This window comes from Trifolium pratense, linkage group LG3, assembly GCF_020283565.1.
Source record: "Trifolium pratense cultivar HEN17-A07 linkage group LG3, ARS_RC_1.1, whole genome shotgun sequence".
In the NCBI taxonomy this organism is placed as follows: Eukaryota; Viridiplantae; Streptophyta; class Magnoliopsida; order Fabales; family Fabaceae; genus Trifolium; species Trifolium pratense.
In genome coordinates, this window is record NC_060061.1 from 24781756 (window position 1) to 24800026 (window position 18271).

General features: G+C 33.2%; 2 protein-coding genes across 2 annotated transcripts; one reads left to right on the forward strand and one right to left on the reverse strand.

Annotated features, from left to right (window-relative positions):
• Positions 1-4413: 4413 nt before the first annotated feature.
• Positions 4414-9041, forward strand: LOC123913683 (putative pentatricopeptide repeat-containing protein At5g59900). The gene is made up of 2 exons (XM_045964498.1): positions 4414-7446; positions 8106-9041. The coding sequence occupies exon 1, from the start codon at positions 4490-4492 to the stop codon at positions 7181-7183; it is 2694 nt and encodes an 897-aa protein (XP_045820454.1). The 5' UTR covers positions 4414-4489; the 3' UTR covers positions 7184-7446; positions 8106-9041.
• Positions 9042-9064: 23 nt separating this feature from the next.
• On the reverse strand, positions 9065-12904 carry LOC123913684 (peptidyl-tRNA hydrolase 2, mitochondrial). Its single transcript, XM_045964499.1, has 7 exons — positions 12495-12904; positions 12348-12406; positions 11797-11856; positions 11641-11710; positions 10242-10311; positions 9663-9689; positions 9065-9550 (listed from the first exon to the last, which is right to left on the reverse strand). Exons 1-7 carry the CDS (start codon positions 12747-12749, stop codon positions 9501-9503), a joined length of 591 nt encoding a protein of 196 aa, XP_045820455.1. The 5' UTR covers positions 12750-12904; the 3' UTR covers positions 9065-9500.
• Positions 12905-18271: the final 5367 nt, after the last annotated feature.

An 18271-nucleotide genomic window follows, 5' to 3' on the forward strand; every position in this document is an offset into this window, starting at 1 on the left:
CCCTCCGGTGAAATTCTCACGGGAGAGGATCCAGGCTCAAGCCATGTCTCTCTATAATGCATGAGAGCGGTTTCCAAAGACCACACATCGCCATTAAAAAAGGTACCCCAATGATTAAACTAATAATTAAATAATTTTTCAACATCGGTAAGAACTTTATTTAATACTCTCTCCATCCCAAAATATAAGACCCCATCGACCATTACACGTATGCCAAAACATAATTTTAATTACGAATATCTTTAATTGTGTATAAGTAAAAATTATAAAAATTTGATATTTTGAAAATACACATCGAAACAAATAAAACAAGATCTTATATGATAATATTTATATTTATATTCCATAGTGGATCCTTTTTATTCCATAGTGGAAGGCGAAACATTGACACTATTACATGCTATGAAAGAGGCTGTCCATCGTGGATTTGAGCGAATTCAATTTGAAAGTGACTCAAAGCTGTTGATTGATGTTATCCATTCGAGAAGACGGGGCAATTCGAAATTTAGTTTAATTGTTAACGACATTATTCTTCTTATGTCATCCTCTTATGTAAACTTTGAGGTTAAGTTTGTTAGGAGACAAGCAAATTTAGTTGCTCATACTCTTGCTAGGGCGGCCAATGTTTGGGCTAGTTTCCATAGATTTGAGATTATTCCTTTATGTATTGAACATTTATTAGTTAATGATATGAATTAAGTTTGCTTGGTTCAAAAAAAAAATTATTTATATTTATATACTTTTAAAAAAATACGGTCAAAACAAGAGATATAAATAGTGCATTTAGTCAAAGTGGTTAGTACATTTAGTCAAAGTGGTTCTTATAAAATGAAACGGAGGTACTAATTCTAAGGAAGATGATCAATTGTGAAAATCTGTATAAGAGTTTAAAAGTCTTTAAAACCAAATTTATAATCTAAGCTCCGCTTATAATCCATCAATATCTAAAGGAGTACAAAAATCATCATATCAACCCCGAATTGGCGATTGAGGACTGAGGAGCAACCGTTCCAGACTATGCCGAGACTCATTCAAAGCGGATCATTAATACAAAAGTATTACGGTGTCTGCGACACATACAAGGAAATCTTGTTTAATCACCGTGCTTTAATTATTATCAAACAGTTATATGCGAATCACGTTGAGATCTATACAATCTTCCAACTACCCACATTAAAACCAATGTTTTAAGAACCGGACCGGAGATTGAACCGGTGAGACTTTCGGTTCATGGTTCAACCGATTCAATCGGTTGGACCGTTATTGAACCGATTGAACCGGATAATTAATAAATAAATAAATATTTTTTTTAAGTATATAAGAGTATTTTTGAAAAAGAAAGCATATGAGTGAAAATTGTATCACAGCCCAATACATTGAGCCCAATATATTGAATACTCTTAGAGCCCAAACTTTTCAATATATATAATACTCATAAACATATTGTAAGCTTATTCTAACCCTAATTTCAAACAACACAGCCGCACAACTTTTCTCCTTAGTGAATATATGCCAAACTTTTTATTCTTGCTTACTTCCTTCTTTCTATTTCTTTTCACAATTTTCTTCTTCCTTCCTTAGATATTCCTTGTATTATTTTATTTTGTTTCTTCTCAATCTCATCCTTGCCTTTCCAATATTATCAATTATGTCACAAAATTTCTTCTTATTTAATTCATCATCGCCGCCTCAATATCAAGCACAACAACATAATCTGCACAGCAAAACAAAGCTCGTGCAAAAATAGCTTCATTGACGGTCGAATATGCAATCAAATATCAATTACTAGTAGACAATTGAATCTCATCTTCATCTTTACTATTACAAGATCTAGGATTACAAATGCAAATATCTGTATAATAAAAATAAAAAACAGTTTGTTTTTTTTAACTGATGTTAGAGAACTGGAAAATTAAAAATCAATGCTTTTTAAGTTTCACGTGTTTCAATGTTTTTTTAAAAAATAATTCAGTTTTTTTTTTAAAACAAAGAGAAAACCAGCCGGTTTTCCCGGTTTACCGGTTCACCGGTTTTCCCGGTTCTCACCGGTTTATACCGGTTCACACCGGTTTTTTCCCGATTCTACTGACTAGCGGTTCTGGCTAGTCGTCCGGACCGCTGAGGGCACCGGTTCACGGGCGAACCGGTCGGACCGGCCGGTCCGGTCCGGTTTTAAAAACATTGATTAAAACAAAAAATATATGAAATTTCTAATCACTAATGTGAATTTTCTCAAAGGTATATTGACAAAAATAAAAAATTAAAACAGAAATATGTCAGTTTGGTTTAATAAATAAATAAATAAATAAATAAATAAGATTTTGTTACATAAGATCCCAAAAACTAGAGCCGTCAAAATGGGCTAGCACGAATGAGCCGGCCCGCCAAGCCCGATTTTTTTCCCGGGCTCGGACCTTGAAAATCCTAGCCCGAATTATTTTCGGGCTTTTTAGCCCGGCCCGATAAAGTTCGATTAAAATATGGGCCCTAATGGGCACCGGACGGCTCGCAAGCCCGAATAAATTATAATAAAATAAAATTAAAAATAAATATAAATAATTTATTTTGCCGCCCTACGAGTTTCTCAAATATCATCCACTACTTAAGTAGCGGACGGTTTTTTTCCTCAAATTTTTCATTTTTACTATTTAAGTAGCGGATGAGTAAAAATAGGGCATCCGAGAAACTCGTAGGTATCGTAGGTAGCGGATGAGTAAAAATATGGCGCGTGAAAAACTCGTAAGTAGTGGATGAGTAACAATAGGGCGCACAAGCAAGTCGTAGGTAGCGGATGAGTAAAAATACGACGCGTGAGAAACTCGTAAGTAGCGGATGAGTAAAAATAGGGCGCGAGAAACTCGTAGGTAGTGGATGAGTAAAAATATGCCGCGTGAGAAACTCGTAAGTAGTGGATGAGTAACAATAGGGCGCACGAGCAAGTCGTAGGTAGCGGATGAGTAAAAATACGACGCGTGAGAAACTCGTAAGTAGCGGATGAGTAAAAATAGGGCGCGAGAAACTCGTAGGTAGCGGATGAGTAAAAATAGGCCGCGCGAGAAACTCGTAGGCAGCAGATGAGTAGAGCTGTCAAAAAGGGTCGGGCTATCGGGCCGGCCCATTAGCCCTATCCTTTTACACGGGCCGGGCTTCATAAAAAGGGGCCCGAGCCTTATCGTGCCGGACCTTATCTATAATTTTGGTCCTATTTTTATGCATAAATTCATATATATATTTTTTTTATTTTTGTTGTTTTATTGTTATTATTTGTGTTTTGTTCCTATCTATAATCTGTTTTATTCCTATTTTTAAGCATATCATAATTTTATATTTTTTTTTGTGTAATTACAACGAAAGATATAAAACTTGGAATATGGTTATTTTAAGTCTATCACCTTTTTATTGTATTTATTTTATATTCTTTCTATATTTTTGTTTTTTTTTTTACTTAAATTACAATGGATGAATGAAATATATAAAACTTGGAATTTTTTTTTTGTAGTAATATTAATAATATGACAAAAAATTTATTGGATTAGAATGAGATTATTTGTTAGAGATTTGTTTGTTTGTTTGATGAAGATAAAGAGGAAGATATTGTTGTTTGGGAGATTATGTGAGAAAATATAGCGATACACGAATTACCTTCTTGAAGATTTAGTTAAGAAATATAACATAAATTTAGTAGAATATGTTTTTTTTTTTCAAAAAAAAAATATTATGAAAATTAGTGGGCCGGCCCATCGGGCCATGTACGCTTTTGCTTATCTGGCCGGGCTAAGCAGGTCGGGCCATGAAGTTAACGGGCCGGGCTGGACCGACCCCTTTATTTGATCGGGCCCCTCAAGGTCGGGCCAGGCCGGACCGGGCCGGCCCCTTTGACAGCTCTACAGATGAGTAAAAATAGGGCGCGCGAGAAACATGTAAATAGCGGATTAGTACAAATTGGGCACGCGAGAATTATTGATCATATTAATAATGTTGAGTTCGATCACTAAAAGTAAAATAAAAAATTTAAAAATAAACTGTCCGAAAGCCCGATAACCCGTACCGGGACTGACTCATACAGTAATTTTGATAGCCCATTTTTTACCCGGACTTTTTAGCCCGACATGACGAAACCCGAAGCCCAACGGGTCGGCCCCGAAATGTGTCGGGACGCCCTTTGATGTTTTCTCTCCCCACCCCCCGTGTTTCTTTTATCCCCCTGAGTTTCCAATTTTGCCCTTGAAAAAACTTCGGTTCGCAGAAACCGAAGTTTTTTTTTGCCTTGAAAATAAATTTCGGTTTCTAAAAACCAAAATTTACTCTGAATTTGCACTAGAAAAAATTCGGTTTCTGCGAACCGAATTTTTCACAAGGGCAAAATTGAAATATTGGGGGTATAAAAGAAACACGGCCCCCCGAAGAGAAAACATCACGCCCTTTTTGACAACTCTACCCAAAACCAATATACCTGAGGTGTTGTTGGGGCAGTAGCGAATGAATTCCGATGAAGTTACACCAACTCCGCCGCGCACCCCTCTCCCTCTCACCCTCACAATCAAACCATTTTCTTCAAAGAAACTTTTGCACTTCCAAATTCAACGACAATGACGAAAACGACACTCGTTTCATCTCACTCATTTCCGACATTGTTCGAGGAAATCTAAGTTGGAAAATAGCATTCAACGACCCTTCAATTTCATCCACATTGAAACCCCATCATGTAGAACGCGTCTTAATCAAAACCTTACATGATTCCAAGTTAGCTTTAAGATTCTTCAACTTTCTCGGTTTACACAAAAACATGAACCATTCAACAACTTCATTTGCAATATTAGTTCATGCCCTTGTTGAAAATAATCTTTTTTGGCCTGCTAATTCGCTTTTGCATACTCTTATTCTTCGTGGGTCTGACCCAAGATTTGTTTTTGACAAGTTTTTAGAATCTCATAAGCAATGTAAGTTTTCTTCTACTTTGGGTTTTGATTTTTTGGTTCAGAGTTACTTGCAAAACACAAGAGTTTTTAATGCTGGGATTGTTGTAAAACTTATGCTTGCTAATTCCTTGTTGCCTGAGGTTAGAACATTGAGTACACTGTTGAATGGTTTGTTGAGAATTAGAAAATTTATATTGGTTTGGGAAATTTTTGATGAGTCTGTCAATGCTGGTTTTAAACCTGATCCTTATACTTGTTCTGCGGTGATTCGGAGTTTGTGTGAGTTGAAAGATTTTTTTAGAGCTAAGGAAAAGATTATGTGGATGGAATCTAATAGGTTTGATTTGAATATTGTGACTTACAATGTCTTGATTCACGGTCTTTGCAAGGGTGGTCGGGTTTCGGAAGCTGTTGAGGTTAGAAATTCGTTGAGGGAAAAGGGTTTGAAGGAAGATGTGGTTACATATTGTACACTAGTACTTGGATTTTGTAGGGTGCAACGGTTTGAGGATGGAATTTGCCTCATGAATGAAATGATTGAATTAGGGTTTGTTCCAACTGAGGCTGCTGTATCTGGGTTGGTAGATGGGTTAAGAAAGAAGAGTAAGATTGATAGTGCTTATGATTTGGTTGTTAAGTTAGGAAGGTTTGGTTTTCTGCCAAGTTTGTTTGTATATAATGCGTTAATAAACTCGTTGTGCAAAGGTGGAGGTTTGGATAAAGCAGAATTGCTTTATAGTAATATGCGTTCGATGAATTTTCCGCCGAATGATATTACTTACTCTATTCTGATTGATTCTTTTTGCAAAAAGGGGAGGTTGGATGTTGCAAAATCTTATTTTGATAGAATGATAGAAGACGGTATAAGAGAAACTGTGTATCCCTACAACTCTTTGATAAATGGCCAATGCAAGTTTGGGGATTTGAGTGCTGCTGAGTCTCTGTATACAGAGATGATCAATAAAGGGTTAGAGCCAACTGCTACTACCTTTACAACATTGATCAGTGGACATTGCAAACATCTACAAGTAGAAAAAGCATTTAAGCTATATAATGAGATGCATGTGAAAGAAATAGCTCCAAGTGTTTATACTTTCACTGCACTTATTTATGGGCTTTGCAACACGAATGAGATGGCTGAAGCGTCCAAACTTTTCGATGAAATGGTAGAAAGAAAAATCATGCCAACCGAGGTGACATATAATGTTATGATTGAGGGGTATTGTAGGGCTCATAACATTGACAAAGCCTTTGAATTGCTTGAAGACATGCTCCATAAGGGCTTTGTTCCGGACACATATACCTACAGACCTCTTATCAGTGGCCTTTGTTCTACTGGTAGGGTTTCTGAAGCTAAAGATTTTATCGATGACCTCCACAAGAAGAACCTCAAGTTAAATGAGATGTGCTACAGTGCACTTCTACATGGTTATTGTGGTGAAGGAAGACTGACAGAGGCATTGAGTGCTTCTTGTGAGATGATTCAACGAGGAATCAACATGGACCTCGTTTGCCATGCTGTTCTTATTGACGGTGCTCTGAAACAGCTTGACATGAAAGTGTTATTTGGTCTCTTAAAAAAGATGTATGATCAAGGATTGAGACCTGACTGTGTAATATATACGAGTATGATCGATGCATACAGCAAAGGAGGGTCTTTTAAGAAAGCTGTTGAATGTTGGGATTTAATGGTTACTGAGAAATGCTTTCCTAATGTTGTCACTTACACTGCTTTCATGAATGGTTTATGCAAAGCAGGTGAAATCGATAGAGCGGGTCTCCTTTTTGAGAAAATGATGGCTGCAAATATCGCTCCTAATTCAATTACATATGCTTGTTTTCTTGACCGTCTTACGGAGGAGGGAAATATGAAGGAAGCTATAGAGCTTCACCATGCAATGCTTAAAGGGCTTTTGGCAAACACTGCAACATATAACATTCTTATCCGTGGCTTCTGCAAATTGGGTAGATTAATTGAAGCCATCAAAGTTTTCTCTGAAATGGCTGAAAATGGGATTTTCCCTGACTGTATAACCTATTCAACATTAATTTATGAGTATTGCAGATGTGGCGATGTAGGAGAAGCAGTTAAATTGTGGGATACCATGTTAAAAAAAGGTGTTGAACCAGACTTGGTTGCATATAACTTGCTAATATATGGTTGTTGTGTTAATGGAGAGCTCAACAAGGCGTTTGAATTGCGTGATGACATGTTGAGGAGAGGGTTGAAGCCAAGAAAAATTTTACAAATGAAGATGGGGTAATATAGGAGCAGCAGTTGAATTTGGATGTGCGCGACTTTCTATTGCGTGGTTGTTGTGTTACTCGGGAGCTCAACAAGGCACTTCAGTTGTCACCATTGCATGTTAAGAAGAGCAATGAAGCCAATGTAGAATGCCTTTTGGATGAACTATCTGAAAACGAGGTTGATGCCAAGGTTTCGCAGCCTAGAAAAGTGGACATGTTTGTATTTACAATCCGTCGTACGATATGGTGTCATATCCAAATCAGAAAAGCTCAGTAAAAGGTTAGTATTTGCAGAGTGGAAAAAATGTTCTGTTAGTTTTATTAGCAAAATTGCCGAATATGTTTACTATTAGGGACTTGCCTCCTTTAAAGTGGGTGAAATGAGAAGTTATAATCATTGATTAGAAAATCAATAGTTACAACATACTAATAAGTTGTTTATATCCTCCACTCTCTGGATTTTTAGTCACTGGTTTTTACTCTTCATTTTTCCTTTTAAAATGTATCCCTCGCTTTAGAGCAGATGTGATACCAAAGTTCGCACACCGACACTTCATGAGTTCATAATTATGAAATGAAACAGTAAATTTTGACTAAAACTTGTTTCAAGGCTTAACTTGTATGTAGGCAATTCTTATGTTTAGTGTACTGTTATTTTCAATTCACTTGTAAGTTGTAACTTAAGTTGCTATAAAAATTCAATTGTAAACCAGTAATTCTTTTGTCAAGATCGGTGCTCGTAGAGTGCTGTGAAAGTAGGTTGTTGAGGCAGTTGATACAAATTTTGTTTAGCTGGTTGGACTTGTGACTGCAAAATTTGTATAGCTGTATGAACAGTAATTAAGACTCATTTTCATCTAATGTTAACTATTAATGAAGTTATAATTTATGTGGTCTTAACTTTCTTTATTTGGTATTGAAGTGGTTTTGCTTGTGCAGTGGTGCATGCGCATATTGACTAATTGCCGTGCTTGGAACTGTGGACTGTGTTGGATAGATAGCGAATGCATGCACGTCAAAATCGAAGCTCAAGTCGTAGCTTTGGCAATGAAGTGCGTTAGAACGATGTATCACCGTGGTGGCAAACACGAACTAACTCACTAATACATACTCTTGTCCAGTTAATGATGAACCATTTAATTAGGTACTAGAATTCCTTTATGACTTGTGCATTGACCGCAGAAAAAGTAAATGATTCATTCATTGATTTGTTCGTTTTTTTTTTGTCTCCAATAATTAGTAGTATTCCATGAATCAAATGGTTCTTTCATAGAATTGATAACCGTGAGATGATTATCAGTTTTGTTATTATGAAAGCCTAGCACTCCAGCCTAACATGATATCTCTTTTGTTATGAAATTTACTGTAATATGAAATTTCCATACCTCATCACATAATAAGGTTTGTGACTTCCTCTTCTATTTTATACTGTACCTTTTAAAAGGGAGTAATACCACAGTATAACTAATTTGGAAAACCAAAGTACAAACTGTCTCCAATAGATCTAAATGCAATCGCCGTTCAAAAAAATAAAAATCTAAACGCAATCATTTCAGATTAAATAGCAAATTAGATCCTAGATCCTCTCATTCTATTTTCTTGCATCTCTCTTGATTTGTTTTGCAATCCAAAGAGTACGAAGAGAGATGTAGAGATAATAGTTAGGAGAAAATCCAAGTCCATGATAACAGCCAACGTCACACTCACCCGCCCTTAGATTTTTTTCACAATGTGTATGTCTTCTAAGTTCTAAGGACACGTGTTAGCATGACTCGTCTTTAAAAAAAAAAAAAAATCACTCTTCCTCATTAATCTCAAATGCATGTAAACCCTGAAAAATAATGGAAACAAATTCAAGAAAACAAACTAAAAAATAAAAACAGCAACCATTGGGAATATTGACAACCTGAAAATTTCTTCTTTTTTTTTTTCCTTTCAATATTTTCTCATGCCAAACAACTGACATCCACTTTTTTTTATAGACGGCCAGAAAAAAGTCACATACATTCCAAAACCAATCATGGTACCTCTAGGATCATAAATTTTGGACACAAGAACATTTCATCTAAAATAAATAAATTGCACTCTTCTGTATTATCTATTATTCTCATGATTCCAGTTTTTGAGTGAGGATCTCCAACAGTAAGTTTTCATTGTCATCATCATCATCATCATTACTGTCTACTAAAGATTAACTAAAATTGTGTGGCCAAAGAACAAGGCAAATCTTCACAGGGGAACTAATTACGTTAAGTCCATATCCTTCGATGTGTTGTTCGTCATGAACACCCAACCTCATGGTAAATAATGAATCCACCTTGACAGGACACAAAACTATAGAAGTTTCAGTCCACCTGTTACCTCATCTACCACTTCAACAGGTCCTGCACATGGAAAACATGTTTAATCGAACTATTTTTAGCTGTAAAAAGTAAAGGAAAACCTAAACTGACGTGAAAAAGTATATATGGTCATTATAATAGAGGAGAGTATTACCGAGAATTGCCATCACTGTTCTGGAATCTAGAAGGAAAAAAAAAAAACTATGATAAGAATTAAATATAAACAAACCTTTATATCATACAGACACAAGAAGTAGAAGATGCAAGAAAAAACTAAAAAAAATGCAAAGTTATTCACTCTGATCAGTGTTTAACATGTAAATCCCCTTTAACCGCCTATCCTTTTTTCAAATCAGACACAGCTAGACGCATTCCAAAGGAACCTACTGCACATCACTCTTTTCTTCAGAGTGCAAATGTGGATCAGCACTTTCAAGCATGTATTAAACTTCAATATACAAAAAGAGGATGATGTATTAAACTTGGGTTTAGGGTATTGATTGAAAATTTTCTCTAGTTTCAGTTCTAGTTGTTGTACATCACTTCTGAAGACACAATTATCCAGCAAATAAACTTGACAAATTACATCAAGTGTGAGATATTGTTAAATTTTTGAAAATACTACTACACTGTAAGGCACTAAAATACGACACACACATAACAGTTTCAATTATGTGGCGGATCCATAACAAATCAATCAAATAGCGGAATAAGAGTAGTTCCAAATACTTACTCGGTGCAATCTGTGTTCTACCAGCATCTATTGTGATATGAGTTGGTAACTTCAGAGATTTAGCCCTAGCCTACACAATAAACAACAATTTTACTAAAACCAAACCTATCTTTAGATAGGATAGGAGTCACGCATTAGAATAAAATTTAGGATAATTTTTGAGAAATTGAAGCAAATGATGGAAGAAGAGGATACTGATAAATAGGACTAATTGATTTGAAGAAAAAGATAACACCAAATCAATATATAAAATATAGATTACATAAAATGAGTAAGAAAAACAAAATAGTCTAACCTATTTGAGATTCTGACAATATCTTGATAACATAATAAAACTTGTTTATAATATTCATTTTCTTAAAATAAAAAACCTTGTGATTTACGTACTCATACAGGATTAAAATTTCTAACCGAGCTTATTAAACCTTCCACAAGAGATCCTTTTACAATAATAAAAGATATACTAAGTTACAAGTTTATGAAATCAAATGTAATCCATGGGTTACTAGAATACAGTTCAGCTATTAGGGTGGCCAATTGTATGCTATCCACACCTCCTCAGTCCCTGACTTTTCATTGTATATACCACAAATTACAAAATCTTATTCAAAGCTGTCATATCCATAACTTCTTTTGCATTTTTCATACAATTAAATCCAGTCTAAACATGATTCAAATTATATAATTCAATTAATCTTTTCAGCCTAATAAATTGAAATGATATTTTCTTTCTAATTTGCCATGTTTTTTTTATCAAAATATTTATGTTGCATGAATTTCCCCACTTCCTCTCCCAGCCCAATCATCGCGTACAGCCCAAATTATCCACTCTGCTATTATAGAAAGCTACCACTTCATTTGTGTATTGACAATCTCAGACAACAAAGTTCGCCTTTTCAACATGATTATTTAAAAATCATCCACAACAATTTTTTGGAACAGATTTAAAAGCCATATATGATTGCAGTTGTCAGTAAGCAAAGAATAAAGATGCATTTTCTAAGTTTAATGTTTGCAGATGATATTTTCACAGTTAAGCCCAAGTTTAACGCCTTACATTGCTCAATGAAAGCGACCCTTTTCTAGTCCTATTTTACATGCATTGACTACACAGGCTTTAGGCAGTTTCTACAAGTAAAATGATTATCCCAAATCTACTACTTTTTGGCTAGTTCAAATGTCAAAAGGTGGTTTCTATTTTACATCTGGTTGCTGAACTTCTCTTGCATACTTTCCCACCAAAAGCAACCTTAATACTAATAGTAATCATTTGTTATAATCGCAACCAATAACTGACCAATGTGTAATAAGCAAGTATCCAATAAAAATCATAGAACAGATTCAAATAGAACTTAGCTAAAGTAGCACAAGATTTCCTTAAAAATCAAACAATACTTACTTGCAAAGCCAGCATATCTTCTTCACTTTCAATTTTGACAACAACCTTGGGCTGTGCAGACATCTCCCACCTGCACAGTGGCATTGAAAAACTTGAGAATGAAATTATACAATTCAAGATGACCAGCAAGCTCATCAAGTGACAGTAAGTCAGTACCTATTTAAAGCCTTTGGAGCTCGATAAAGAACCTTTTTGTAGAGACCCAACGTTGCATGACTACAAAAAGAAAGACAGATAGAAAACTCAGCTTGAACCATTTTAATCATGTTTTTTCTGGATGAAAAATAAATACTAAACGAAAAACAAAATAGGAGCAATAAATAAGTTCACCCTTCACAGGACAAGGGTCCTCTATGTTAGCCTAATGTGTCACACTCTAAGCAACAATAATCTATTTGGAAGGTATTCAAAGTTTCAAATAAACAAAGCACTTGATTGGATTGACGATTTTAGCTTATCTACGGGATAAGTACTTACAGACAATTTAAGAGAGCTTATGAAAACAACTTACACACATTATCTCACCTTGTTTTAATAAGATATTCAGGATAGCTTATGCAAACAACTTAGAGCTTATATGAATGAATTTATGAATTTATTTTATCTTTTATTATAGAAACAGCTTATACATAAGAACTTATACAATAACCCCTTAATAAGTTACTTATCCAAACATGATCAAAGTGACACAAACAAAGATAACATACCTGCATTGAGCAGCAATCTTTCCTTTACCCATTTTAAGATCATTTCTAACAACAAGTATCTGCATAAAAAGGAACAATTTTTTAAACAACCCAATAAATTATATAGTTAATGGGTAAGAAAAAAATTATGTCTTTTTATGAATTTACCATCTTAAAATCATCGAGAATATCAGCGAGTTGTTCAATCTCAAGTGGGTCTTTGACTTTGGACTTAGTGTTCTTCTTGTGCTTACCGTTGTTGTTATCATTATCATTGAGAAGTGAAGCATCTTCTTCTTTGTCTTTAGATAATGAAAATTTGCGAGATAAAGGGAAACGAGGATGATAGTGAGAACCAATGAAGAAACCCAAAGCAAGATAACCAGCACCGACCAAAATTGCACTTAACCATGACATTTCCATTTCAATGAAGAAGCTGAGAAACACAATCAGGATTTTAGGGTTCCGGCGGCACTGAGAAAAAAAAAACACACCTTACTTTTGGAGTATGTTCGTAAGTCGTAACTAATTGGCTTAACTCCTTCAAAGAATAATAATAATTACTTAGTTTAAGTTTGATAAGTACAAATCGTTTATAGTTTACTGTATTTTGTAGTGTTTGATTTTCTAATTAATTAAAGTATAGTTTGAATTAGAGAGGTTATGCAAATAGATTATGTAATTTTTATATATTATTATAAGTTTGTCAATATAGTTTATGATAAAAATATCTTATAAAAATTACAATTTTCACTGAACTTATAAAATAACATAAAACATAATTTATATTGCATAATCTGTTTGCATAAGTTTAAAAATAAGTTAATTCAAACAGGGCTGAGTACAAAGCCTAATTCGAATTTTAGTACTTATTTTTATTCATCATCTATTTTTAGTTGCTATCGTATTTAAATTAAATATTTTAAAAAGTTTTATTATATTTTTATGGATGTAATTAATCATTTCATGTCATCATATTAGGACACCTCATTTAAGTATTTTATATTGCCAATTTTTCGTCTAAAAAAATTGAGAGAAAGAACCAATTTTGTGTGTGGATGTAAATTGAAAAAAAAAAACTATAATTAAGACTATCTAAATTTGAAATTCCACCGTAACTCAGTTGGTAAGAATATTATATTATATATTAAGGTCCACTTATTCAGTTTAGGATGAAATTTCTAGCCACTAAATTGCTTGATAAAAAAATTGAAACACAACTTAGTGTTTAAAACTATTGAAAACCATAATTAACCAAGATGAGAGCAATAAGTGAGTTGTCTTGTCTTTCTGGTCTCACCTAAATCCTCTATATTTTTTTTTTTTTTTGGTACAGGTATAATTTTTCTAATTTAATGGTTGATTAGTTGTACGAAAGTCTTACCAATTTTATTTTTTTTATATTAAAAGAATGATATTAAATTAAATAAAAAATATACTTCCAAAAAATTAAATAAAAAATACAATACACCCTTAATTGAAAAATCAATTTCTTTATAGTTTATGAATTGAAAAACCAATTGGAAGTAAAATTTTCAACTAATTTTAGTATTACTATATGAAATCCTTTAAATTGACTATAGTATATATATTTATTGACTGTAGTATATTTAGAATAGTTGGAAAATATATGGTAATGCAATATATTTTTGGAAATGTCAAATATTGGATGAACCCCATAAATTAAGGCAATTTCAAAAATTAAGGGATTAGTAAAAGCTTGTGGTGGTAAACAATTTCTCTATCATAAATTCATATTACTTTTTTTCATCGATGGTTGAGATGTAGAAAACCCTGCATTTATACTTTTTTCTCTTTGCTCGGGGGCTTTATTTTAACACGTTTATACGGGATTTTATACTTTTACTCATATATTCATATATTGACCTATTTTTTTGTATTTTTTATGGGGCCTAGGTTCATTTTTTTTTTGTTATTTATATATGACTTTTTTTTTTTTTTGTTGATTTATATGAAGACTATATATTTATATTTCATATATTAAGACAAGAATTTATCTTTATTCTATAATTTATGTGAGACTTTTGTATTTATAATTTATATGGGCATATATTTTTGCGCATGTATTATTTTGGGGCTATACTTACGTGGCGGTCGAACTCTGAATTATCAGAGAATTCTTCCATGAGAATAAGAGGGTTAATACCAAAAAAATATATTACTAGGACTATATTTGTATTCATATATTAACACAAAGACAATTTTTTTTTTTAATTTATACGATGTTCTATATTTATTTTATTTGGAGGATATTGATGTGAAAATTAACTAATATAAGATATATTCAGATAACCTTTTTAGGGTATCTTTGTTTCATATTTATTTTCCTATGGATATTATGACATTAATTTAACTTTTTTTGTTTGTTTGGGGTTTTTTTTTTTTTAAGTTTACACACAAGTCTATATTTTTTTTTGTCTTAGATGAAGTGATAATCCATTAAAATTAAACTCACATATAATTGTGAGATCCCGGATTCGAACCTGAGTCACGACATCCGGCGTAACAATTTCGGCATTTTGTCAGTTGAGCTGGGACTTATGGGACAAACAGTCTATATTTTGACGTATAAGAGAAATGATTTATTTTTTTTGTAATTTATACGAGGCCTACTTTTTTTTTGGGTGATTTACACCGGAACTATATTTATATATTAATACAGGATCGTATTTTATTTAACTTTTGACAAATATGGGATCCTACTTTTTTTTTATGTTATAACTTTTCATTTTTCATTCTTTTTATCTGAGAATTATGAAAATTTTAATATTAAAATGTTAAATTTTTGTCTCATTTTACCCGTGCTTTGCACGGGTCCGGATACTAGTTTCCAAACAAGCAAGCTTTGAGGTGAAGGAGTGTAATATAGAAACAGTTTTGCAGGCTTGGTCGACATGCCGTCATGTCCATGGTGAAGTCTAATGTGAAATACCTTACGGTCTTCCACGGTGCAAGAGTACATTTTATCATTGTATTAATTGTTACTTATAAGCTATTTTGCATAGGTGCGGGTACGGTACTGGATATCCAGTACGGTACGTGGTACGACATTTTTAAAAAAATTAAGGGATGGGTACGCTCGTATAATTTTTTTTTAATATAGTTATATACTTAAAATAATAAAATTATATTCTTAAAACAAATAATTAAACATAAAAAATAGCAAACTTTAAAAGTAGTTATATTGTGATTTACACGTTTAAGAAATTATGAGTAGTAGTAAGACTATGCGGCTCTACTATTAAAAATAAATAAAAAGGGAAGGAGACTGAATTGATTCTAATTTTAAACTAAAATGAATTTTTATTAAAAAAAACAAATAAAAAATGAATGGGATTGGAAAGTGTTGAAAAAAAAAAGAGAATAGTTTTTTATGAAATATGTACCACGTGTGTACCATGAGAGTACCACGCGCGTACCCCGGAAGTACCACGCGTGTACCCGCATGAAAAAACAAAAAAAAAAACTCGGTACTTTGAGGGTACGTATCATGGGAGTATCATACGCGTACCGGTACTCTGTCTAAAATGGAGTACCCGTGCAACGTAGCTTATAAGAATACCATGGTCTACCACGAGAATGAGTCTGTCAATGGAAAAAAAAATAGAAACTAATGTGAAATCTAAACCATTCAAATTATAAAAAGAGGATAGGATCCTAAATTAAAAACAAAAAGTTGATTAAGAGTTGAAATATAAAAACTGATATTAAAAAAATGGAGAGGATCCATTCTCGCCTACCACACACCTCATTTCTCTAGCCAGCAACATTCCGACCCCATCTTCACACCAAGTTTTTCATACTAGCGGCGCATCACTCAGTGTGCAACAGTGCAACATCTTGATTGTCAACATCACTTCACCGTATATTAGGGTTGGGAATAGGCCAGACGGCCTACAGACGCATTTGCCCTGGTCTGACCTGTTTATTAAAAATGTTAGGCTCGTGCTTTGAAAAAAGCCTATTTATATAAATAGGCCAGACTCAAACTTTTAAAAAACATACAAAGCCTGATAGGCCGGTGTGTGTATATTTAATAATTATTATTTATGTAATATTATTATGTAATATTATTATTTATATAATAATTTTATTATGACATACTTAACTTTGCCGTAGTCGTATTTGTTATTTTATTAGCTTTTAATTCATGTGCTAATCATTTTATTAGCTTTTTCTTAATGTTGTAGAAATTATAAAAAATTTTAATGTGAAATAGGTTTTAAGGTCTGTTTAGCCTATTTAAAAAGACTATATATAGTGATTTAAAAAAAAAGACTATATAGATACATTTATGTAACACTAGCTTTTAAACAGGCTACAAGATCAAATCAGACTTTAAAAAGCTCAGGCCAGACAAAAAAAAAATTGCATTTGATAGGCCGTAGGCCATGCTTAGGCCTGAAGAAAAATCGTAGGCCAGACTCAGACTTGTCAAAGTCTGGCCTGCCCTGACCTATTCCCAACCCTACCATATATCCCTCTGCCAAATTTTATCTCTTCGAGCTTCATGGGAACGAACAGTCACACCAACCATCACATTGTCTTGCAAGTACCCAACCATCACCACCCATTACATCATTATAAGCTACATGGTCAACATCCCAATTTCGTCGTCCTCCTCCCAAACCACCCATTTCAATGTTCTTCCTATTTGAAGGCCTTATTTTAGCCAAAGACTTCCGTTGAAGAGCTTCTTTACTATTCAAACTCAATTTCTTAAAGCAATGTAATACGGATCTCTCGAAAGACATTCTCAAACTCCTCGGAAGCGAATCATTTCGAACATTCTTCCTAAAAGAATAGTTTATTTTTTTTAATAGTATCTTTTTTCTGTTCTTGTGTTTCTCCTTTTTTTTTCCTTGTTTTGATTAGTCTTGTAATAAAAAAATTATAATTCTCTGTTCTTGGTTAACAGTCCAAAATAGTTCAATTAAAATCCCCAAATTTCAAATTCAAACCCCCTAAATCTCATCATTCCTTTATTTAATTTCTCAATTGAACTCAAAATATTCTACCAATAACACCGCGGAGGACACATTCTCGAGTGGCAAGAGAAGGAAAAAGTTAGACAGAGAGAGAAGGAAAAATATTTCATGGGGAAGGTGTGCTATTAAATTAATGTTTTGAATATGGTAACTTAATGTTTTGCACCATACACAACCTACATGACTAGTGCATGTTAGAACAAGTCCCATGTTCCATAGATCCATTGAAGCACAGGTTTATTATTTTGATTTTTCTATTAAAGTAATAACACCCTTGAAATCATTTTTATAAATCCTTTGATAATTTTTTTTTTTGAAATATTGATAAAAAATATAATAAATCCAAGTATTTGAATTTGTTTTTATGAATGAGGTCTCAACATAGGCATAAACAATCAAATATGGTCGCTTTCAAAATCTTACAAAACAGTTGTGTTATTAGCTTTTTTTCAGTAACAACTTAGTGATCACTGGCACCTAAAAGCTGCACAAATACTAAAGGTGACGATATGTAACATGAAAAACATGCCCAAAATTATGACGACCGATCTTAAACTTGGAAATTGCGACATAAAAAAACTTAAAGATGGAAATCAAAAGAGCTATACATTAACATTACAATATATAATGCCAAAACTCAAGTAATATAAAATGATCGATGAGACAAAATTTGCATTTTTAGGTCGGTAGTTTCTTTGATTATATATAGTGGTGCCATCTGTTAAGATATTTTCATTTGTCCTAGCACCACTATCATCACAATATCTAGACACGACTACAAAACAAAGGGACCAGATTATGCAATCCATTCCAATTTCCAACAATATCGTGATTGACGTGCTAACATATTGCAAAAAAAGTACCAATAAAAAACAAACAATCAAACATGATTAAAACATTAAAACAATATTTACTTTAATAATACTATCAAATTTA

What these genes read in the sequence shown, in the direction of transcription:
- LOC123913683 (XM_045964498.1), top strand. Translation starts at nt 4,490, where the DNA reads ATGAAGTTACACCAACTCCGCCGCGCACCCCTCTCCCTCTCACCCTCA.
- LOC123913684 (XM_045964499.1), bottom strand. Translation starts at nt 12,749, where the DNA reads ATGGAAATGTCATGGTTAAGTGCAATTTTGGTCGGTGCTGGTTATCTT. An exon ending in TAGAACACAGATTGCACCGA is followed by an intron (nt 9,690 to 10,241) that starts GTAAGTATTTGG and finishes TTTTCCTTCTAG; the next exon opens with ATTCCAGAACAGTGATGGCA. An exon ending in AACAGTGATGGCAATTCTCG is followed by an intron (nt 9,551 to 9,662) that starts GTAATACTCTCC and finishes TTCCATGTGCAG; the next exon opens with GACCTGTTGAAGTGGTAGAT.